The sequence below is a fragment of the Lissotriton helveticus genome, chromosome 5_1, assembly GCF_964261635.1.
Source record: "Lissotriton helveticus chromosome 5_1, aLisHel1.1, whole genome shotgun sequence".
NCBI classification, from domain to species: Eukaryota; Metazoa; Chordata; class Amphibia; order Caudata; family Salamandridae; genus Lissotriton; species Lissotriton helveticus.
Window position 1 is genome coordinate 1665267896 of NC_136065.1, and position 25078 is coordinate 1665292973.

Genomic DNA, 25078 nt, shown 5'->3' on the forward strand with positions numbered 1-25078 from the left:
CCCAGATCTTTGTGACTGAGGGTGAATGTTTGGATTGTTCAGCATTCCGCCCATCATTTGTTTGCTTTTGCACTGTTAACCTCTTCCATGCTCATGACGAGCTCAGCTCGTCATGACGCACGGTTGAGCTGCACTCATGACGAGCTGAGCTTGTCACAGCCGTTGGAACATTCTCACGCGGGGATAATTACCCCGCTGTGCTGAACGTTCGTAAAACGGGTGTGGTTGTGACGAGCTCTGCTCGTCATGAGTGCAGCTACACTGTGCCTCATGACGAGCGGAGCGCGTCACAAGCACAGCGGTGCCGCGCGCGGCCCCCCTCACCCCCGCACAGGAGGGGGAAAACACCCCGCAGCGAAGGAGTTAACCAAAAGCAAAGACTTTCTACACTTCAATGAGCATTGATCAGCCCTTAAATGGATCTAGTCCAGCTACAAAGAAAGAGCCCAAAACTTCTATCCTTCCTCCTATATGCTCTGCACTTTCATCCTCTTGGGTTGCTGTCCCTGATCAGCCTGTTCTCCTGCAGGGCCAGGCAGCCTCCTTCCCTCTCTCCGCAGGCCTGCTTCTAGGCACTATTCAGACCTGTAGTTCCTCCAGCAAACAGTGCAGACTTCAGGTAATGCTCCCTCGCTTCTGGGAGACGAGACTGTCAGTGAGGTGTGGTCGCACAGCAATCCGAGTACTGGAGCAGCTTGCCTCTACTCTTCAGTGCATACCTGTTCCTAATCCCAGCGATACCCATTATTTTAAGGTCACCTACTGTATCCGTGTTGACAAAACCCAAATCTCTTTAAGACTGGAAAAAAATTCCGCCATCAGCCAATGCCTTCGGGTAGAAGACATGTAAGTGCTACAGTAATATCTAAACCTCATTTCCTTTAAAACTGAGATTCTCACATTTTGTTCAAGACAAAAAAGACTCAACTATGTTATGGCAACAGAAGACTGGACTACCTCGAGGAATGTAAAAAACCTCAGTGTGATCACAGACACCAAAGACAGGTGAATCAAGTGACCAATAGCGCTTTTTACACCATGAAAATACTATACCTTATCTTTCCTCACTGTGGATTCTCCCACAGGGTCCAGGCCTTGAATAACTTTAGTGCTGTCACAACGTGAATATGCCAGTAGGTTCTACAATGGACTCCCTATGGATTTAATCAGCAGACCACAAACAAAACAAATCATATTGCCGCTGCCAGACAAGTTGGAGATGCGAGCAGAGGTGACCATATTACAGCTTCTACTTATGCCCTGAAATTGCTACAGATGCAAGACAAATCTCTTACAAAGCTCTATGCATTGCTCCCTCCGTGATCCCTGAGACAGTAAAAAATTCTTCCTACTATCCAAATTCATAATCTATAGCCACACGATGACCAGCAGATCCAGAATGGACTCTGCTCCAGAGCATGCCCCTTATGAAAAATTATGCTTTGGAGGGAAGATAGTTCTCTGCACAGACACACAAACTCTGGAACACACTAACAGGGAAAATAAGGAGCCTCACAAGGTGATTGGACCACGTTTCCTAAGTCCATACACATCTCTAACACACTATTGATTCACAGGATACACCTAAAGCTACACTTTTCCAACCATGCAAATCAAACTGAGTAGCTACTTACTTGACCATCCAGAAAGTGCTTTTGATACAACACAGTAACCATTACTAGTATGCGACAGCAATCTAGTATTAGTACACAGACAGCATATGCACTCCAGTGAGTGAGCAAACTGCACCCACAGTATGTAGTAGGAACTGCTACCTATTCGGGTGTAGTAGCAGCCGCCTCCCCTCTGTGTGACAGAAGCCCTGTTTTCAATGTAACAGCAATGCTGTGTGCGGTGACACCAAACTCACACATCACAGTTTGAAAGCACCACACCCTGTGACAGTGAGCATGTGACAATAAACTTCCCATACTCTGTGACTGCAACTCATGTGACTGTGATGTACTCCTTCTCCAGTGAGTAAAAGCATACCTCCAAATCCCAGTGGTTGACAAGATCCTTCATATACTAAGTGCGACAGCAACCATCCACCCAACTCTGTGCCACAACCGCCCCCATTGTAGTCTCCAGAAGTTGCGACACTCAACTGGCCTATTGCAGACAAGTCCTACAGGTGCAACTCCTGGTGGGCAGATTGGAGTGTCATGGCTTCTAATGCCATCAGTGGAGGCAGCAACAAACAGTGGCCCACACAGACTGCCAGGGGGACTCGGAATTTGATCAGCCTCAAGGGTGTAGTTCTCAATAGGCACCACAGTGAGAGACCAGGAGGCCCAGTCACAGCATGGGTCATGCCTGGCATTGCTCTCTCGGGCGGTCCACTTTTTATGGGTGTTGTTCACACCAGGAACGTGCTGAGGTTCTCCACCTGGTCAGCCTCTCCTCCTGCAGAGCCAAGCAGACTCCTTCCCTCTCTCAGCAGGCAGGCTTCTAGACACTAGCCATGCCCTCAGCTCCCCCAGCAAACAGTGCAGAGTTTAGGTGATGCCCTCTTCACCTCTGGGAGACTGGTTGTCAGGCTTGCTCACACAACAGTCCTTAGAGTACTCTGCTGAGCACTCCTTCCTTGCCCATGAAGAACATAAAACTAAAACAAAGTGAGATGGTTTGGATTCCACTTTCATACATATTTCCCAGACAGGGGTGTGTATCCACTGTTCAACCTTCAGAAAAGGATTTGGTTAGCTCTCCTTTCAAGTGTTCTTCTCAGGCTGCTCTTCAGGCACAGCCTTTTGTGTAAAGTCTCACAGCAGGTAGCACCAAGGCTGCCGCAGCCGACCACAACACAGGCACAATGTAGTGTTTTTTTTTTTTTTGCATCTGGCTGTCATCAGCCTTTCTGAAGCAGTACCTTGAGAGAGACAGAAAGGCAGGCGTGGCTTAGAAACATCCTCATCTTGAACAACAGAAACGGCAGTCCAACCTCGTACCCTACCATCAAACAAATGACAGTGCTCAGAAAGAACTGATCTGCATATCCTTTCTAACAAAGTTGTAACGGAATTTCTAAAGGAAGTCCTGTCTTCATCCTCCTCACGCCAATGTATAGACTGCCATCATCCCGCAACAGGAATGGCGGCAACACTGTTCCGCTGTGTGGGAAGCTATCCTTACTCTCCATCCTGTGCCTTGCCAAACTCCCCCCCACGCTGCATGACACTACCTACCATGATTGTGTAACAAAGGCACAAGACGCATCCCAGCCATAACGAATATCCACCTGAATGTGTGACCACAACCAACCAGTGTCTCACAACCCCTCGTCCAAGAATGAGACAGCAAGAGCCCTGCAACAGTGTTGCCCCCAAAACCTAGTGGCAGAAACTCCAACTCCACTGTCCCCACGGCCTCGCCATTCGTAAACCGCTACCTCGCCTTTCCCGAGCACAATGCGTACAACATTTCTTGATGTAGCAAACCTCTTTTTCTGAACATAATTAAAATCCTGGACATCAATTTCCATTTCATATATCCCCTATTTCCACCTCATGACGTCTCTACATATCGCTAATACCAGCCACATTATGTGACAGCAAGCTCTTCGATACACCAATAGCATCTACACATCAGTGTGAACGCAAACTCTGCCCACAAAAGTAGGTGGGTTGAACCATTACACACAACTGTGTGAGGGAAACAGCCTGCCCTCCTTGTATGACTGAAAACACAAATGCTTCCAAAGTCACAACACCCCCCTTCCAACAGTGACTCACAACCCTTTTCCTGTGTGGCAGCACTCTCCCCTAATGATACAACAGCCTCCACACACCACAGTGTGACAGCACCCCGCCATGTGGCAGCAATCCTAGCGTGTATCACACACACCAGTTTCGATGTGACATAACCACCCAATGTGTAACAAGTATCAGACCCTGCTCCCCCATCCGGGCTATGCTGCAACCGCACGGCTTTATTATGAGCGCCCCAGAGGGGTGGCCACTATGTAAAATCCAACACTCCAATGTTCTGTGTTTATCGACTGAGATGAATTGCAGCCGATCTGAGTTTTTCCTCAGTAATGGCTAGTTTGCTTGAGTTTGAGCAGTTGGTTGGAACGTTCAGGGGGCCTTGTGATCAGGCCCTGGGTGTAACAACAGCCCCACTGAAGAGCACAACAGTAAACCTCACACCTCTCAGTGAACCGTGCGACCACAAATCCCTGGCAGCTGCGCCTCTGTCTCTGATCAGGGGCCCAGACAGTCCTTCCACAGCAGCTCGGCCTGTTGTTGAGTTGTAGTCCTGCCACGCCTCAGGTGAATCACTTGGGCTCCATTTCTTGCTTAGGATGGGGAGTGTAGACCGACGGGGCTTCGAAAGCTCTCCAGTGGTTTGCGGGATGGGGTGCTGCCATCGACGTGCCCCATACCAGGGAGCACGCTGGGCTCCTCTCAGTGCCTTGCAGGTATCACTGACGCCAGCAGGCCCCTACGCCCCCGTGACTCCGGGTGGGCGGGCGCTGGCACGCCGCCGCCGAGGCATGCCGGGCATTCCTGCGGGCAGAGGCCGCCGCCGGGCGTGTGGGGGCACGGGCGCCCGCCGCACTCGAGGACTTGCTTCGACAGGCCGCGGCCCGGGCGGCTGCAGCCCGCCTCGGATTCCTGCGGCGTCCGGGGTGAGTGGCGGTGCAGGGAGGGCGGGCGCACCCTCGCACCGCCCATCAGACGCCTCTCCGAGGGCGCCTGGGGCTCTTCACCCGGGCCCGCACTCTGGCTTCACCCCGCGGAGCACGTGCGCTGGGACGGCCCCAGAGCCGGAGGTTCATGGCCGCGGGCCCCTCCTGCGCTCCCATCCCGCCAGGATCTCTAGTAACACCCTCGGAGCCAGATCTCCTGCATCAGTGATCGACTCACACCATCCCGCAGAGGCACGGGTGCTCTTGCACCATCCCACGGGGCCATTACTCCTGCAGCATCCTCCGATTTAGCGATTCTACGTCACCAGTCATACGCCATCACTCCTGCACCGTCCTGAGAACCTAACGCCAACCTAAGAGTATTTGTTTTCCTCCGGATTTTTATATAGCGCGAACTTGACCTGAAGGCATCAGGTATAGGAGCGCTTTGCAGGAGCACTAGTTGTTACATAAGGACAGGCACGGGGAGATTACGTGCTTTGCCCAGAATCCAGGATGTTGAGCGTCCTCGCCGAGACTCGAACTGGTTCCCCGGATTTGAGGTCGACAGCCCTAGCCCTTAGGCCACATCCTCTCCCCATCCTCAGCACCCCACGTTTTGCAACCATGGGTCTTTCAGGCCCAGGCCCAGGCCTCTGGCACACCCCAAGAACTTGCACTCACACCATTCCGAGGGCCACCCCTCTCACACCACACTCGGAGTCAGCCACCTACTTCATCCCGGAGACACTACACTCCTCTTATACCACCCACAGTGCTTTTCACAACACTCAAAGCCAAGGCTTTTATTTCATATCCACCGACAGCCTTGCCACCTCACAAAATAATCACCATTTAATATCCAAGGCCAGAGCTTATACACCAGCCCAGAAGCAAACCCTCCCGTACCACCCTCCAAGCCAAAGCTCTTAAAGTATCCATGATGCAGCCAGTGCTCCTACACCATCACAAGACCCAGCAATCACAGACTGACCCAAAGACAGTGCTTCTACACCATCCAAAGAGGCAGCAATCCCAGACTCTCCCAAAGCCTACGCTCACACCATCACAAGAGCCAGCCTCCCAGACCATCCCAAAGCCTGCGCTCACACCATCACAAGAGCCAGCATCCCAGACCATCCCAAAGCCTGCGCTCTCACACCATCCCAAAACCTGCACTCTCACACCATCACAAGAGCCAGCAATTGTTCCAAAGCCTGCACTCTCACACCATCACAAGAGCCAGAAATCCCAGACTGTCCCACAGACTGCGCTCTCACATCATCACAAGAGCCAGCATCCCAGATCATCCCAAAAACTGCGCTCTCAAACAATCACAAGAGGCAGCAATCCCAGACTGTCCCAAAGCCTGCGCTCTCACACCATCCCAAAAACTGCGCTCTCAAACAATCACAAGAGGCAGCAATCCCAGACTGTCCCAAAGCCTACGCTCTCACACCATCCCAAAAACTGCGCTCTCACACCATCACAAGAGGCAGTAATCACAGACCGTCCCAGAGCCTGCGCTTTCAGAACACCCCAAAACCTGCGCTCTCAAACCATCACAAAAGTCAGCAATCCCAGACGGTTTTAGTGCTGGATTCCCTCATTGGCACCAGGACAAAGTGCCCTCATCTCTCCATAGCCCCTCTCACACATAGATTTAATTTATTGTAAATGACTGGTTAAGGTTGCATTTACTAATAAGAATGTATACCTACCCCAACGAACCCTTTTAAGCAACATTAGGAATAGATAATGAAAGACGGGAGAAAAAGACATAATGTCCTAACCTATTTTACGCAGTTTGCATGAAGCTCTTTAAAGACAGTTCCTAACAGTCACTGTTCTATATTGCGGTTGAGTCCTATGAACTGCAATACCAAAAGGTTCGCTGTGAAAAAAAAAACATCAATCCACTCAGCTAGCCACATAAATTACAGATCTGTGATCTGCATGGTATGAGTTACTTGCAGCACGCATATTAACCCTCTGTGCTACCTTATGGCGAGCCAAAACACTCTGATTTCTCTCTCTAGAAAAAACATTAATCACAAGAGTTAGCTGGACATTTTTTATTGCTGCCTGAAAGCTGGACACAGAAGGTGCTTTTAAATGGTAAGTTATTGCTAAACAAAGCGCCCCTGCTTCCACCTGGCCCCCGATCCGAATTCCTGTCCAGCTTTATGTCACTGATGGAACCCTGGCAATTGAGGATTCTTTTATGGTCCTGGGAGACTTAAATTTCCATCTTGAAAAATCAGATGATATTGAAACCCTAACCTTAACGGCCGACTTGGAAACTCTGGGGCTGGCTCAGCTGGTAAAAGCACCCACACATGAGGCCGGTCACACGTTAGATGGCATCTTCTACTCCCCCTCATCTGGTCTGACCATCATGCCATTGTTTGTACTATTCTCACTGGTCAGGCTTCCATACCCAAACAGGTTCCCTTAAGCCAAGAGTCTTTTAGAGTTTGGAAGGACATCGGTAATGCGGCTCTTAGAGCATTGCTGATCAGTTCTCGTCCTACTATTTCCGCAGATTCTAAAATAGCTGCGAAACAATTTTCCGTCTGGTTAGGCAGTGCGATGGACGCACTAGTGCCGCTTAAGTCTATATCTATAAATAGGAAGGTGCCTTCCGCACCATGGTTCACAGAAAATTTAAGAAAGCAAAAACAAGTCTGTAGGAACCATGAAAGAAACTGGTGAAGGTCCTACGATAGGGAAAGTAAACTGTTATATAAAGAGACACTGGTCATCTACAAAAAGATGATTAAGGAGGCTAAAAAGAAGTTTTTTGGGGAACAAATTGAAAACGCCAAAAATTCTAGTAGACAACTGCACGAGGTGGTGAAACAACTGGCTGGGAAATCTCCAGATCTGGTTCCACCTCCCTCCCAGGCTTTCTGTGACGCTTTGGCAAATTTATTTTTCTCGAAAGTAAATGATATTTACTCCGAATTCTCAGCCATCGACAAACCCACTAACCCTGTACCTATCTCCCATAGTAAACATCGTGACTGCTCAATAGTTCAATTTAAAGAAACACAGGAGGATCAAATAGTTGACATCATTAAACTTATAAGAACTGGTTCAGCCCCAGACCCCTGTCCTCCTAAAATTTTTCCCCAGTAATGGATCTGATAAGTGAAATTATTACGCAAGTCTGTAACGGGATGTTTAAGTCAGGGATCTTTCCGGACGGGTTAAAGAACACTCTACTAAAACCTCTTCTCAAAAAGCCCTGTCTAGATAAGGACATGCTGAAGAATTATAGACCCATCGCCAGCCTGCCGTTTCTAGCCAAGGTGGCTGAGAGAGTAATGAACGATCAATTGTCAGAGTATATCGAACAAAATAAACTGCTTGATGACTCACAGTTTGGGTTTCGTAAACTGCATGGCACAGATAGCGCGCTCAGTAAAGCCACCGATGATATTAGAGTCATCAGAGACCAAGGGGGTATGGCGGTACTTGTACTACTGGATCTGTCCGCGGCATTCGACACGGTCAATCATTCCATCTTGATTGGCCGTGTCGGAAATTTGGGCATTCAATCCAGAGCAAAGGACCTGCTTGCCTCCTTTCTGTCTGGAAGAACACAGGCCGTAACATTGGGACCATTCAAATCGGCCGATTTGGCTTTAACCTGCGGGGTTCCCCAAGGCTCATCCCTAAGTCCGACACTTTTTAATATCTATGTGTCGGACTTAGCCAGAGTCATTAAAACCTACCGGATGAGCCTTACCACATATGCCGACGATACCCAGCTGGTGCTAGCCATCAATAATGATGGAGAAAAGGTGGCGTTACGATTCCAAGAAGGCATGCTGGCAATCAAAGACTGGATGGCCTGCAATTGTTTAAGGCTCAATTCCGAGAAGACGGAGGTGATCATCTTCGGGAAACTCTCACCTATGTGGTCATCAGTCTGGTGGCCTCCATCACTCGGAGTTTTACCAACCCCCGTTCAGAAGGTCAGGAACCTGGGGGTAATCTTTGATGAAAAGCTGAATTTTGTCAGCCATGCAAATCAGACAGCGTCCTCGGCATTTCATAAGCTCAGGCTTATAAGAAAAATAATTCCATTTCTCCCAGAAAGTGCCGGAAAAACTGTGGTGACTTCACTGGTACTGTCATCACTAGATTACTGTAACGGTTTATTTGCTAATGCTCAATCTCGGGTGGTCGCCAAATTACAACTGATCCAGAATGCGGCGGCAAGACTGCTCTCTGGGACCCCCAAATTTAAACCAATTAAGCAAGTAATCAGGAACTACCACTGGCTGACGATTAAAAATCGGATCAGATTCAAAACTTTATGTCTTACTTTTAAAGCTCTTCATAATCTCGGGCCGGAGTTTCTCAAAGAGAAGTTTATTGTCTATCGCCCCACCAGACAATTAAGATCTATAAACTCGCATCAACTAGTGGTACCGCGGACCAGGACTGTTACATGGGGAGACAGATGCTTTACCAACACTGCGGCCAGACTCTGGAACTCCCTTCCGCTGGTGATTAGATCAACACCTTCATTGTTTCAGTTTAGGAAACTGTTGTAGACCTGGTTGTTCGACCAGTAATCTCCCTTTCATCATCATCACTTTTAGAATTTGTTACTGTTCCCATTGAGACACTAATCTGAGTCATAGCGCCAAGACGCCAACGGGCATTCGCTGCGCTTTATAAATTGTAAAAATAAATAAATAAATAAATAAATGTCAGTGCCCCCCTCCAGGCCAGCGCCCAAAGCGGCCGCACCAGCCACACCGCCCTGCAGCCTGCGCTCTCAAACCATCACAACAGCCAGCATCCCCAACCATCCTAAAGCCAGTGCTCTCAAACCATCACAACAGCCAGCATCCCCCGACCATCCCAAAGCCAGTGCTCTCAAACCATCACAACAGCCAGCATCCACAGACCACCCCAAAGCCAGTGCTCTCAAACCATCACAACAGCCAGTATCCACAGACCATCCCAGAGCCTGTGCTCTCAAACCATCACAACAGCCAGCATCCCCAGACCATCCCAAAGCCAGTGCTCTCAAACCATCACAACAGCCAGCATCCCCAGACCATCCCAAAGCCAGTGCTCTCAATCATCACAACAGCCAGCATCCCCAGACCATCCCAAAGCCAGTGCTCTCAAACCATCACAACAGCCAGCATCCCCCGACCATCCCAAAGCCAGTGCTCTCAAACCATCACAACAGCCAGCATCCACAGACCATCCCAGAGCCTGTGCTCTCAAACCATCACAACAGCCAGCATCCCCAGACCATCCCAAAGCCAGTGCTCTCAAACCATCACAAGAGCCAGCATCCCCAGACCATCCCAAAGCCAGTGCTCTCAAACCATCACAACAGCCAGCAATCCCAGACTGCCCCATAGCCTGCACTCTCACACCATCACAGGAGACAGCCTTCCCACACCCTGCCACAGCTCTCACAACAATAGGCAGTGCCAATGCTAGCATGTCGACGTCGTGGCCAAAACTCTTACACTACTGCTAAATGCCCCCTCACACTCTTCCACTCATCTTCGAAGCCACAGCCCCTAAACCTTCCTCGTAGACAGCACTCCTTCACCGTCCACAGAACCAGCAGCGTCCCTCCACTGGCCTCACGCGCGAGCACTGTCCGCCATTCCCAAGGCCAGCCTCTTACGTCATCTTCCTCGGCTACCATCTAATGGCACCCTCCAGGGAGTGCTAAGACAAGTGCTCCTGTGCGCTAAATACAATGGCTTTTTAACGCCATGCTCACAGCGGGCGCTCTAATGCCATGCCATTTCCACAGCTGGCCCTCCTGCCTCAGCGCCAACCATCACCCACCACCCCCAGAGCTAGCGCCTGCGCATCTCTGTCCGAGGAAGCAAGCCTACATTCCCCTGGCTAACTCCCATCCACCCGCAGGGCTGCTCTCCCACAAGGCCCCAGCAATGGCTGCTACACTATTTCAAAGTGCAAAGCGCCACTAAAACGTCTCCCCTGCAGCCAGCACTCCCACGACGATCTTACAAAACCAGAGCAAACCCCTCGTGTTCTCTCCATATTCCCTACGCTAGCCCACACAGCTTCAAAGCCCGCTCCCACTGGCTGGGTGGATGAAGGAAGCTTGCACTGGCCTAGCCCATTCTAAGGGACATTTGTCCCTGTACATATCAAGAAGGTTTTGATTATCTGAGGTCATTATCAATCATTACCATTTGTAGCTCTGCGTTCAGCTTTATCAGAATTCTTCTTTTAATTAGGAAACGTTATGAATCATGAACACATTTTACTGATTTTATGTAACTCAATATCAATTTTTGTGTACTGTTTGCTAAAACTTTTTTGTATTTTAAAGTGAATGTATGAATTTTCTTGTAAACTTTTATGATTCTTTTGAATCGAATAAAGTTATTTAAACGGAAACTGAACTGGTGCTTCCGTGTGCCAGAGTAGGAAGCTTGCACTGGTGCTTCTGTGTGTCAGAGAAGGAAGCTTGCACTGGTGCTTCCGTGTGCCAGAGTAGGAAGCTTGCACTGGTGGTTCGGTGTGTCAGAGAAGGAAGCTTACACTGGTGCTTCTGTGTGCCAGAGTAGGAAGCCTGCTCTGGTGCTTCCGTGTGTCAGAGAAGGCAGCTTGCACTGGTGCTTCCGTGTGTCAGAGAAGGAAGCTTGCACTGGTGCTTCCCTGTGTCAGAGAAGGATGCTTGCACTGGTGCTTCCGTGTGTCAGAGAAGGAAGCTTGCACTGGTGCTTCCGTGTGTCAGAGTAGGAAGCTTGCACTGGTGCTTCCGTGTGTCAGAGAAGGAAGCTTGCACTGGTGCTTCCGTGTGTCAGAGAAGGAAGCTTGCATTGGTGCTTCCCTGTGCCAGAGTGGGAAGCTTGCACTGGTGCTTCCCTGTGTCAGAGAGGGGAGCTTGCACTGGTGCTTCCCTGTGTCAGAGAGGGAAGCTTGCACTGGTGCTTCCGTGTGTCAGAGAAGGAAGCTTGCACTGGTACTTCCGTGTGTCAGAGAAGGAAGCTTGCATTGGTGCTTCCGTGTGCCAGAGTAGGAAGCTTGCACTGGTGCTTCCCTGTGTCAGAGAGGGAAGCTTGCACTGGTGCTTCCCTGTGTCAGAGAGGGAAGCTTGCACTGGTGCTTCCCTGTGTCAGAGAGGGAAGCTTGCACTGGTGCTTCCGTGTGTCAGAGAAGGAAGCTTGCACTGGTGCGTCCGTGTGCCAGAGTAGGAAGCTTGCACTGGTGCTTCCGTGTGTCAGAGAAGGAAGCTTGCACTGGTGCTTCCGTGTGTCAGAGAAGGAAACTTCCACTGGTGCTTCCGTGTGCCAGAGTAGGAAGCTTGCACTGGTGGTTCCGTGTGTCAGAGAAGGAAGCTTACACTGGTGCTTCCGTGTGCCAGAGTAGGAAGCCTGCTCTGGTGCTTCCGTGTGTCAGAGAAGGAAGCTTGCACTGGTGCTTCCGTGTGTCAGAGAAGGAAGCTTGCACTGGTGCTTCCGTGTGTCAGAGAAGGAAGCTTGCACTGATGCTTCCCTGTGTCAGAGAAGGATGCTTGCACTGGTGCTTCCGTGTGTCAGAGAAGGAAGCTTGCACTGGTGCTTCCGTGTGTCAGAGAAGGAAGCTTGCACTGGTGCTTCCGTGTGTCAGAGTAGGAAGCTTGCACTGGTGCTTCCGTGTGTCAGAGAAGGAAGCTTGCACTGGTACTTCCGTGTGTCAAAGAAGGAAGCTTGCATTGGTACTTCCGTGTGCCAGAGTAGGAAGCTTGCACTGGTGATTCCCTGTGTCAGAGAGGGAAGCTTGCACTGGTGCTTCCCTGTGTCAGAGAAGGATGCTTGCACTGGTGCTTCCCTGTGTCAGAGAGGGAAGCTTGCACTGGTGCTTCCGTGTGTCAGAGAAGGAAGCTTGCACTGGTACTTCCGTGTGTCAGAGAAGGAAGCTTGCATTGGTGCTCCGTGTGCCAGAGTAGGAAGCTTGCACTGGTGCTTCCCTGTGTCAGAGAGGGAAGCTTGAACTGGTGCTTCCCTGTGTCAGAGAGGGAAGCTTGCACTGGTGCTTCCCTGTGTCAGAGAGGGAAGCTTGCACTGGTGCTTCCGTGTGTCAGAGAAGGAAGCTTGCACTGGTGCGTTCGTGTGCCAGAGTAGGAAGCTTGCACTGGTGCTTCCGTGTGTCAGAGAAGGAAGCTTGCACTAGTCCGTCTGGTGCTATACATGTCCTCTGTGTCAGCGGTACTTGGTTTGCTGCTGCCTGTGCCCTCATAATTCCGTGTGGCTTGAACCCCGCTCTGCAGTTGGGCAGTACCTGTGCGTGTATGAAGGAAGCTATGCCTCGTGCAGCCCTTGAAATGCCTGCTAGGCGTATGAGAATGGGGTTGAATATAGGGCACCTCCCATATATGTGAGGAAAGTGTGTCCTGCTGCTTCCCTCGCACACCTGTTGTGAGTGCGAGTGAAGCTTCCACTCTTGCGGCCCTTGATACACCTGTTCTGTGCGCTATCGGGGAGGGTGTACTACTGCTGTCCACTTTATAGCTGCACAGTCAGTGAAGGAAGCTTGCACCGCTGCTGCCTCTGCTCTATGGAGTGCATGTGTGAATGAATACAATGCTGCTGTGTTTTAGCTGCGCAGTTAGTGAAGGAAGCTTGCGCTTCTGTTTCCACTACTTTATGGTATGCATGTGTGAATGAATACAATGCTACAGCGTTCAAGCTGCACAGTCAGTGAAGGAAGCTTGCACCGCTGCTGTCTCTGATCTACGATATGCATGTGTGAATAAATACAACACTACTGTGTTCTTGCTGCACGCTTAGTGAAGGAAGCTTGCGCTGCTGCTTCCTCTCTTCTTCTATGGTATGCATGTGTGAATGAATACAATGCTGCTGTGTTCTAGCTGCACACGTAGTGAAGGTAGTTCACACTGACGCTCCTGCTCTATGGAGTGCATGTGTGAAGGAATACAACGCTACTGTGTTCTACCTGCAGTTAGTGAAGGAAGCTTGCACCGCTGCTGCCTCTGCTCTATGGTATGCATGTGTGAATGAATACAACGCTACTGTGTTCTACCTGCAGTTAGTGAAGGAAGCCTGCACTGTTGCCACCTCTGTTCTATGACATGCATGTGTGAATGAATACAACACTGCCGTATTCTAGCTGCACAGTCAGTGAAGGAAGCTTGCACCGCTGCTGCCTCTGCTCTATGGAGTGCATGTGTGAAGGAATACAACGCTGCCGTATTCTAGCTGCAGTTAGTGAAGGAAGCTTGCACCGCTGCTGCCTCTGCTCTATGGTATGCATGTGTGAATGAATGCAACGCTACTGTGTTCTACCTGCAGTTAGTGAAGGAAGCCTGTACTGTTACCACCTCTGTTCTATGGCATGCATGTGTGAATGAATACAACACTGCCGTATTCTAGCTGCACAGTCAGTGAAGGAAGCTTGTGCTGCTCCCACTGCTCTACAGTATGCATGTGCAAATGAACACAATGCTGCTATGTTCTAGGGGTACAGTTAGTGAAGGAAGCTTGCATTGCTCTATGGTATGCATGTGTGAATGAATACAATGCTACAGTGTTCTAGCTGCAGTTAATGAAGGAAGCTTGCGCTGCTGCTGCCTCTTCTCTATGGCATGCATGTGTGAATGAATACAACACTGCTATGTTCTAGCTGCCGTCAGTGAAGGAAGCTTGCGCCACTGCCGCCTCTGCTCTATGGTGTGCATGTGTGAATGAATACAATGCTACAGTGTTCTAGCTGCAGTTAATGAAGGAAGCTTGCGCTGCTGCTGCCTCTGCTCTATGGCATGCATGTGTGAATGAATACAACACTGCTATGTTCTAGCTGCCGTCAGTGAAGGAAGCTTGCGCCACTGCCGCCTCTGCTCTATGGTGTGCATGTGTGAATGAATACAACGCTGCCGTATTCTAGCTGAACAGTTTGTGAAGGAAGCTTGTGCCACTGCCACCTCTGCCTTATGGTATGCATGTGTGAATGAATACAAAGCTGCCGTGTTCTAGCTGCACAGTCAGTGGAGGAAACTTGTGCTGCTGCCTCTGCTCTATGGTATGCATGTGTGAATGAATACAATGCTACAGTGTTCTAGCTGCGCAGTTAGAGAAGGAAGCTTGCACTGCTGCCACCTCTTCTCTATGGTAATCCTATTTGAATGAATACAATGCTGCTGTGTTCTAGGGGTACAGTTAGTGACAAGCTTGCACAGCTGACGCCTCTGGTCTGTGGTATACATGTGTGAATGAATACAAAGCTGCTGTGGTCTAGCTGCACAGTCAGTGAAGGAAGCCTGCACTGCTGCTGCCTCTGATCTACGATATGCATGTGTGAATGAATACAATGCTGCAGTTTTCTAGCTGCACAGTTAGCGAAGGAAGCTTGCACCACTGCTGCAGCCTTTGCTCTATGGTATGCATGTGTGAATGACTACAACACTACTGTGTTGTTGCTGCACAATTAGTGAAGGAAGCTTACGCTGCTGCTTCCTCTGTTCTATGGTTTGCAAGTGTGAATGAATACAATGCTGCTGTGTTCTAGCTGCACACGTAGTGAAGGTAGTTCACACTGACGCTCCTGCTCTATGGTATGCATGTGTGAATGAATACAATGCTGCTGTGTTCTAGCTGCACAGTCAGTGAAGGAAGCTTGCACTGCTGCTGTCTCTGCTCTATCGTATGCATGTGTCAATGAATACAAACTGCCGTGTTCTAGCTGCAAAGTCAGTGAAGGAAACTTGTGCTGCTGCCTCTGCTCTATGGCATGCATGTGTGAATGAATACAATGCTGCTGTGTTTTAGCTGCGCAGTTAGTAAAGGAAGCTTGCACTGCTGCCGCCTCTGCTCTATGGAGTGCATGTGTGAATGAATACAATGCTGCTGTGTTTTAGCTGCGCAGTTAGTGAAGGAAGCTTGCGCTTCTGTTTCCACTACTCTATGGTATGCATGTGTGAATGAATACAATGCTACAGCGTTCAAGCTGCACAGTCAGTGAAGGAAGCTTGCACCGCTGCTGTCTCTGATCTACGATATGCATGTGTGAATAAATACAACACTACTGTGTTCTTGCTGCACGCTTAGTGAAGGAAGCTTGCGCTGCTGCTTCCTCTCTTCTTCTATGGTATGCATGTGTGAATGAATACAATGCTGCTGTGTTCTAGCTGCACACGTAGTGAAGGTAGTTCACACTGACGCTCCTGCTCTATGTTATGCATGTGTGAATGAATACAATGCTGCAGTGTTCTAGCTGCACAGTTAGCGAAGGAAGCTTGCACCACTGCTGCAGCCTTTGCTCTATGGTATGCATGTGTGAATGACTACAACACTGCTGTGTTCTAGAAGTGCAGTAAGTGAAGGAAGCTTGCGCTGCTGCCGCCTCTGTTCTATGGTATGCATGTGTGAATGAATACAACGCTACATGTTCTACCTGCACAGTTAGTGAAGGAAGCCTGCACTGCTGCTGCCTCTGTTCTATGGTATTCATGAGTGAATCAGTACAACGCTGCTGTGTTCTGGCTGTGCAGTTAGTGAAGGAAGCTTGCGCTGCCGCCACCTTTGCCTTATGGAATACATGTGTGAATTAACACAGCACTGCTGTGTTCTAGGGGTACAGTTAGTGAAGGAAGCTTGCATTGCATCCTCCTCGGCTCTATGGTAGGCCTGTGTGAATTAATACAACACTTCTATATGTTCCTTACCCATTTTGTGTGTGAGGGTAGCTTGTGCTGCATGGCATTAGTTGTAGCTGTTTGGCTTGTAAGGGGAAACTGCTCACAGCTCTTGCTCATGCAGTTATTGTTCTTTGTGAGAGATGAAGTGTCACTGCTACCTGTACCGAACATGTGTGTTAAGGGAATGGTACGCATTTTGTACCTGCTCTTCTTGTATGATGAATGCTGCAGTGCTGCTGTCCGAACTGTACTTGTATGACGAATGCTGCCAATATACTGTACCTGTTGTGTGTGAGAGGGAGGCTTGCACTGCTGCTCCCAGTGTTGTACCTGATGTGTGTGCAATGAAGGCTGGTACTGCTGCCATCTGGGCTATACCTGCTTTGCGTTAAGGAACGGTGGTACTGGCTCTTTTACTATACAATTGTTGTGAGTGGAGGGGATTGCTTATGCACGTGCTTGAAGAGCTCTGCCTGAGATAGGAGTGCTTTCACTGCTGCTGAGTGTACCTCCTCTCTGGATGAGGGGATCTTGCACTGATCCAGACTGTACTGTACCCATCTGTATTAAGAAAGCCTGCATTACTCCTGGCCATATTGTATCTGTTCATCGTGTGTGTGTGTGTGTGTGTGTGTGTGTGTGTGTGTGTGTGTGTGTTTGTAAAGCTTGCACTGATGTTTGTGTTGTACCAGTTCTAAATTTCAAGGAAGCATGCCGCACTGCTGCATGTACTATGCCCGACAGGGAGTGTGCGAGGAAAGCTTGCAGTCTTGTTACTTCTGTAACTATTGTGTATATGACAAGCTTCCACTGTCCACCCTCTGCTTCTTCTCTGCACTGCTCCTGTCTGCTGTACCTGTTAGTTTGTGAGGGTAGCTTGTATTGCTGCTAAGTGCTGAAAGATTGCTGTGTGCAAGGGAAACTATCACTGTCTTCACCTGTGATTGTGAGGGAAGCCTGTAACATTACTAGCTGTGTTCTACCCATTGTGTGCATACATCTTAGGATATCTGTGACTGGGGGGGGAGTAGTTGAAAAGTTTCAGCACTCCATTCATCATCTTGCTGTGTTTGCTTTGTTCACCCTAAGTGGCCACGGTTATGCGCAGACATGGGTCCCTTGCTCGCTGTGCCAGTGGATTCAAGCTAGACTGGCTGATGAGGGGTAATACACTGAAACTGGTCCCAGGATGCTTGTTTCCGATCCAGGGAGAACCTGGCCTTTCAGTTTGGGCTGGACTGTTCCCATGAGGCACAGGGTCAAGACTGATTTGAATATGGCTGGGTCCAAACTGTAGTGGCGTGGTGAGCAAAAGAACAATGGATTAAACCCAGATCCGTGACTGAGGGTGAGTGGTTGAAAAGTTCCAGCACTCCGTCCATAATCTTGTTGTGTTTATAATTTAGGATATGCGTTTGAAGCCTTTTTCTAGTGAACTTATATCTTGCACTGCCACAGCACATGGCGCAGCTGGTGTATGCATGCAAGAGAGGGGCCTTTCATATGCATGTAGGCTACAGAGGATGCCTGTTGTTTGTGTGCTGTACGCCTTCACTGCCTGTGTGAAGTTCTGTGTAAGGGACTCGCGCTGCTGCACGTTTGCTGTGTGTGAGGAAAGCCTATGCTGTTGCTCAGCACGCTGCACCTGTTCTGTTTTTGTGGGCGATAATTCCACACTGTTACCTACGTGTTCCCTATATTTCTACTACTTCTGTGTGCATGAAGGAATCCGACAATGTCATATCTGTGACATACCTAGTCTGTAAATGAATCTTGCATGGTGTGCTCTCCAAAGCACAAGACTGTGTATATCGCGTGGTCTGTGCATCCGGGAGGCCTGTGGGTCTATTTTGGAAGCTGGCGCTGTGTGTGCATGATTGGCTGTTCACTTGTGTGAATGGGCTTCCGATCTGTGCATTCACTATCACACTCAGCAACTCTGGGCATTAGCTTGCCTCATCTTCACTAACGGCCCCACCAGACCGCCGGGGATGCCTGGTCTCACCCTGGAGATACCCATTAAGGGACCATCTCTCAGGGAAGCCAGGAAGGGTTTCGCAGCGGTCGAAGCGCCTTGGGACCCTACGGGTAAGTAGTGCGCTATATAAATGCCTATACATACTATACAAAAGCCGAACCTGTTGTCCTTACCGCATGTTTCTTTGGACACCTGAATAGATGTAACTAAATGATTCGCACTGCTTCTGTGCGCGCGCTCTATCGCATAGGGGTCTGCTGTAGTAGATCAGATGATCTTTGCTGCATGTGACGCTTCGCACTCGTTACCATGTTTAACCGGCACACACTCCACTCACCGAAGTAGTCCTCCTTCGCCTCCGGCTCGTGCGCTCCTGGCACCTCCTGGGCACCCGCAGCCACCAGCGCCGAGGCCACCTGCTGGAAGGAGCCCGGCCTCGGGGGGCCCTCCGCCGGGCCCGCGCGCGCCTCGGACCCCCGCCTCGCCCCTCCGCCGCGCAGCATGACGGCCAGCTCCTCCTGGTACTGCGCGCCGGTGGAGAAGCGCAGGCCGCGGCTGCACTCCGGGTACCCGGCCAGCGAGCGCCGCACGGGCTGCGCGGGCTCCGGGTGGCCGGCCATGCCCAGCGCCGGCGGGTAGGAGTGGCGGCTGTCCTGCGCCAGCGCCCCGGGCCGCAGGTGGCAGAGGCGGTGCAGCGCCTCGTCCAGCTCCGGGTAGGGCACCAGGCCGCCGCCCTCGCCCGGGCCCAGCGAGTAGGAGCCGCCGGGCTGCGGGCTGCCGTGGCGCTGGTCGTAGCCCAGGCTGATGCCGCTGGTGCGGTTGCTGCAGGGCCGGCTGGGGCAGTCCAGGTTCAGGCTGGTCCGGGGGCTGGAGTGCTTGCTGGTGTCGCTGGCGAAGCTGGAGCGGGGGCTGCTCACTCCCTCGGGGGGCCCGGGGGCGTAGGCCGGCGGGTAGTGGTGGTGGCTGTTCCCCGTCGGCGGGCACTCGTCCACCGCGCCCACCTCGAAGAGCTGGAAGGCCCGCGGGGCGCAGAGCTCGCTGCCCGTGCTGTAGCGGTGCTCCCGGCTGTGGCGGTGGCTGCCCAGGTCGCTGCCCGTGCTGTGGCGGGCCGCGTCCTGCGAGAACCGCCGCCCCCACTCCGCCCCGAAGTCCCCGGCGCTGTAGCGGTGCGCCTCCAGCGAGGCTCGCTTGCGGCCCTCGGTGCGCCGCGCCACCACCACCACCCCGCCGCCGCCGACCCCCTCCTGGAAGCCGCCGTCGGCGCCGCTGCTGAAGCGGTAGCAGCCCCCCTCGGGCGGCTCGTCGCCGGAGCCGCTGCGGCCCCACTGCCGCTCCCCCGGCCGCAGGGCGGTGCTCATCCGCAGCAGGGGCGGCCGGGACGCCTTCTCGGGGTCCGGGTAGGGCTGGGCCGGCTGCCTCGGGGCATCGGTGTCTGGCTGGGGGGTGGCGGTGGTGGTGGTGGCTTTGGCGGGCGGTTCTTGCTTCCGACGGCCGAACTTGGCACTCCCGGAGTCGGTGATCCGGAGCCGCTCCAGCAGCTTGCTGGCCTTCTCCCCGAGCCGGTCCATGTTCATTCAGAGAAAGGAGGGGAGTAACTCAGTCCTGGGACCTCTCCTTCCCGGGACACAGAGGCAAGGATATCCACAAGTCCTTTTCAGCATAAACTCGGGAGGTGGTGGTCCACGCTGCCTTTGTGCAGAGGCAGGGCTCGGGGCCAGGGCAGTAAAATGAACGGTTCATCAAAGCAGAGCGCTGGGCTGGGCTGGCCTCCAGGGCCCGGCTCGGGGCCAATACAGTAGAGGAGTTCAGTCGGGGGATCAAACCAGTGACTCCAAAACAGTGAAACCAAGGAGGAATCAACCCAGGCCCCTCTGCCTGCTCGCCCCCTCAGTACAGTAACATCGCACGGAGCTCATCAAAGGCGCAGAGGGAAGCCCAGCACAGAGTTTTCTCAGTAATCCATTTCTGCAGCTCACTCCTTTCCGGATCGACTCAGACTCCGAGCGAGACAAGACCGTCTGAAAATATAGACCACTTACAGGTAGGAAGGGTGACGCCAACTCCATGCAGCTCCCGCACTGCCTGCATGCGGGCAGATACGGTCCCCACTTGCCTATGGCAGCTTCACCACTTCCTGCAGGAGTGCGGATTGTGTCTTCACTCCCATCTAGTATCTCTCGCACTCCCTGCAGGAGGTCGGTGGTGTCTACTCCGCTCTGGCAGCTCCAGCACTCCCTGCAGGAGGTCGGTGGTGTCTACTCCGCTCTGGCAGCTCCAGCACTCCCTGCAGGAGGGCGGATGGTGTTTTCACTCCTCTCTTGCAGACCACACACTCCTTGATGGAGGACGTCTGAAGTCTTGGCAGCAACTTTGCAGCTCCATATCTCCCTGCAAGAGGACAGTGGGTGGCTTCGTACTATTCCTGCAGCTACAGCAGTCCGTACAGGAGGGCAGGGGATGAGTACGCTCTCTTCTAGCAGCTCCAGTGCTCCATGCAGGTGGGAAAGGGATGGATTTACGCCCCTCTGGTAGGAAAAGATACCCATACAGGGAATCAGGGGATGGTTTCGGTACCTGTTTCTTCAGGACTCCCTGTAGCACGACAAGGAACTCCAGTAAACGGTTGTATTCACCCAACTTCTTGCAGTTGGAAACTCCCTGCAGCTCAGAGCAGTGCTTTAGTTTTTCCTGCATCCCCGGACTCCATGCAAGAGGGCAGAAGGCGACTTTAAAGTCTCTTCGCCGTTCAGGAGCCCAGGAGGTGTCTTTGATGCCTGCAGCTCCTGGGGTTCCTGCAGCTCAAGCGGTCTCTGCAGGATGGCAGAGGGTGGCTCCCGTCCCTTCCCGCAGCTCCGGACAGAAGCGCAGAGCAGAGGGTAGCTAGCTTCAGGCTGTTGCAGTTAAAAAGTGCTTTATTCTTCTATCGTCCGTTTGGTTTCAGACCCCCTTGCTTCTTCCGGCGACAGGGCACGCGAGGGCCCCAGTAGTTCCCCCCGGCAGCAATGCGTGCAGATAGTTGCTGTCCTCATGCCCGAGGCCAAACTTTGTGTACGTTCAAAGAGTTTGTCTGCGGTCCTGGCAGTGCCTCTGTCTGCCGCTGCCTCTGTTCCGCGGATCTCGTTATCCTGCCTCTGGATGGCGGAGGAATTCCTTTGAGGATTTTCATCGCTCACTTTTTTTGTTGGGGGGAGGGAGGGTGGTGCCAGCCCCGTACAGAAGTTTTCTACCGGGGGCTGGGGCGTCCGTGGCGTTGAAGGGTCTACACAAGTGTCAGCTCCCGAGGGCACGGTTGTGGCAGAGGGAAGGGGTCCATTTTTTGTCAGGTTTGGGAGAGGGATTATTTCTGCTCCAAGTCTGGAATGCGGCGGAGGGTTAAGCGGGAAAAGGGTGGTGAAAGAGCCTGTGAGAATGAGGCACTGAAGAATGTCTGAGAGGCCGTGGGGTGGTGGGGGCTGGGAGGGGTAGGTGGGAGGCTTTGGGGATAGCGGGCGGGGGGTGAGGGGCTGGGAGCTCCTGCTAAATCTTGCAGACATTCCGCACAAGATAGGATGTGTGCCCAGGAAACAGACTCCGGTAGTGCAAACAGTAGGCGTTTTCAAGCTTCACCCTGGCGTTCTCTGTACCACTCACTGTTCCCTTCTGTTTGTTCCAGACCGAGCATGTCTGCTCTATACACAATGAACTTTTCCCTGCTTCCTCTTCACGACTGTATCCTCGATCAAGGCTCCTTTCAAACTAATGTCCTGCTGCGAAGATGCAGAAGGTGTTTCCTACTCTTTCCAAGACAACATGCTCTCGTTATGCTCTAACGTCATCTGATGCCACATTTCAGTCTCACTCCCTTCTCGTAAGTTTTTCACTTTCTTTCTGTTTCTGTATCCCCCCTCTCCTCTCACATTTCTTCCTTTGCCTTTCTTCCTTCACTATTTCACCCTTCATCTTTCCTTTTCTTGATTTCTGGCTCACCGCATCTCTCTCTCCAGATACCTGTTTCTAACAATTTTTTCACATCAGCCCCACATTTCGTCAGATCTTTCTTTGATCCAATGTTCACCCTCCCACCCATTCCGCCTTTTCTTCTGTTCCCTTTTCCACCCACATTTCCATCCCTCCGTGGGCCCATGGTCCTTCCTTCACCCTCCCCCGTCCACATGTGCCTCAGCGAGCCCACACCCTTCCACAGTACCTAACGAGGTAGAAATAACTCCGGATTTAAACAAACAACCGCCCCCAAACAGCCGAACCGCAGAGGATGACAAATCCATGCCCCGGGGGCCCAACAGACACGGTCGGGCAGGTAGAGGCGCCGGCATGTGAGGCTCGTTGTGCCAAACCCGTGGCGAGGAACGCGAGGCCTGCCGCAACACGACCCGTGGCAGAGCGCGTGCATTCCTCCGCGCGCCATCTCCACCCCCCGTTCCTGCTGTTATCACCTTCAATGCAAACACGTTGACCCAGGCAGGGCCGTAGACAAAAGATCTAGCGTTCCAAAGCCCACTGGGCTGGAGCAGAGTCACTCGCGCGTCAGATCAGAGCCTCGCTTTCGATTGTCCCCAGCCCAGACATACCCTCGAGGGCAGAGCAGACCCGAGCCTGCAAGTTCAGAGATCGAACAAGAACTAGCTGAGAGGGGATTTATGGGAGGAGGTAAAAGAGTTCTACAAGACCATATCTTCCGATCAGCGAATCAATCATAAGCAGTGGAGTTAAAGGGACTCATTACAAGTTGGTTGTTGTATTTTGACCCGTGGTACATCCCTGTTTACACAGAAGTTCGAATTACCAGTTGACGATAATTCGTCAAACTGGTCGAACCTTAAAGGGGGACAAGCACACAGTATTCACCCTATCCTGTAGAATTGTGTGTGTAAAACACTAAATCCACGTTATTCCCTACAAACTCGTAATAGGTGTTATTTATCACACCCAAAACGTACCCTGGGTATTGTTATTTATACGGTATTATATTATATTTAGGGTCAAAGTCTCTTATTTATTAAACACGTCTTTGAATCTCTTAAGATCCTTATTCGACTTGGTGCAGACCCTTCTAATGGTATTTGAAAAGGAAGCTCACAAACGGTACCTGTGGCATTTTTAATCGTGGAGTCCATCATCCAAGATCATGTGAGGGGGGGCTATTGATATTTTGTCTGAGTGACTTGATATAAGAAAATATTAAAATGACCCAGTAGCACATATTCTTGGGTTCTCCTGGTAAGATTAATCCGCATTAGCAAAGTCAATAGGTTTCACCTATTATGACCTCTATGCTCTGACAATGGTTTTAACCACACTATGCAGCATGGCTAAAGTTAAAAAACAAAAGCCTTTGACTAGGCTGGCAACATCATTATGTAATTATCAAAAATGTGGTCCCTGTGGGTGAAGTGTAGCCTTGAACTTCCATGGCAATTGTGTCCTAAATAAACTTCTCTACAAGTTATTTGGTTATGAAATAAGTGCATTTATTTTGCCAATTGCGTTCATGTAATACAAAAACGGTTCATACTAATATGACACATTTACATTTCTCGAAAAGACAAGGTGCTCCTAACAAGTGACGGCACAGTGAGAGTGAATAGAGAGAAAATAGTGTGCTTGTGCTATGTACAAAAATATATGCATGTGATTGATTGGGACAATATGTTATGGAAAGTCACTCATGATATGAGTGTTGAAAACCACAATCAAGTATTAAAATCAGGCCACAGATGTTAAGTCGACGTTTTGACCCATTGACACAATTACTCAGTATGGCTTCATGTGAAAGCCTTTGCGACCTGCATTAAAGTAGCAAGGGACAATGCCGCTGTTTCTCACTGGCACGGCTGACGCAGACAATCTATTAACACTCGCGTCCAGATAAAAGGCAAAATACATTGACAGTGCAATCGGTGGCATGGCCCCCAACCATCAAGGGAAATATCACCTGCATGCAGTAAGTGGTACTTATTTACAGCTGCGCGCTCTGTGCCAAAGTGCAGGGGAGAGAATTACACTAGGGAGACAGCTCAAAAACACACACAGTCTGATGGAGTGCCTCACACAAAAGAAATATACAGTGCTTGAAGAACAAGCAGCAATAACAGCCATTCAGAGTTTGTAAAAAGGAAGGCCTTCATGGGAAGGAAACACACAAGATTAGCAAGGTTTGACACGACCAAGAAGCAGGTAAGTGATAGTGACAAGGAAGCAAGCCGATGGTAAGGCATGGGCAGGCTCCAAGCCCCACCTGTGTTCTTGGTAAGCCCAGCAACAGATAGAGCATGCACTTCCTAGTAGGCCCGATATGAGAACAGATTGACGCTTCGAGGTGGTTATTATTAAAGCGTCAAGAGGTCAAGTCTACATGTTATAGCTGTAACTTGTCATAATGGTTACTGGGCCTTTGTCAGGACCAACAAGATTCCTTGTAATTCATGATGCTAACTCAACTGTACTTTATTCGAAGAAAGTAAAATAATCAGAAACACACTAGCATGCATAAACTCATGTATATGTACGTTCCACTTTGGTTGAGCCAGGTGTTTTTACTGTAAAAATAGAAATAAAATAATAAGTCTATGTGATACTGTTGTCAGCTAAATTGGGAGCAGTCTCCTAAGCATTCCATGCAAGTGAAACATTCTTTAGTTGAAAAACACATTCATTGGTGGTCACAGCACATCACACTCAGTGTTGTGCAATAGGTGCCACACAAGGCAGCACATTTATGACAACATGAATATATGGCTGCTAGGTCTGGTTATTTTAAAGACACACACCGGATGGGCTTATTTTATGTCCCACAGGGCACGGGGACATG

At 50.8% G+C, this 25078-nt stretch overlaps 1 protein-coding gene across 2 annotated transcripts in view; it reads right to left on the reverse strand.

Annotated features, from left to right (window-relative positions):
- Positions 1–21642, reverse strand: part of AJUBA (ajuba LIM protein) — a 77258-nt gene extending 55616 nt beyond the window's left edge. Inside the window, exon 1 of one of the 2 annotated variants that reach the window (XM_078644889.1) lies at positions 18608–21642. In XM_078644889.1, coding sequence (XP_078501015.1) covers positions 18608–19844 — 1237 coding nt within the window. In that variant the 5' untranslated portion in view covers positions 19845–21642. The remainder of the gene's footprint in view (positions 1–18607) is intronic. The other variant, XM_078644888.1, reaches the window with a different exon arrangement.
- Positions 21643–25078: the final 3436 nt, after the last annotated feature.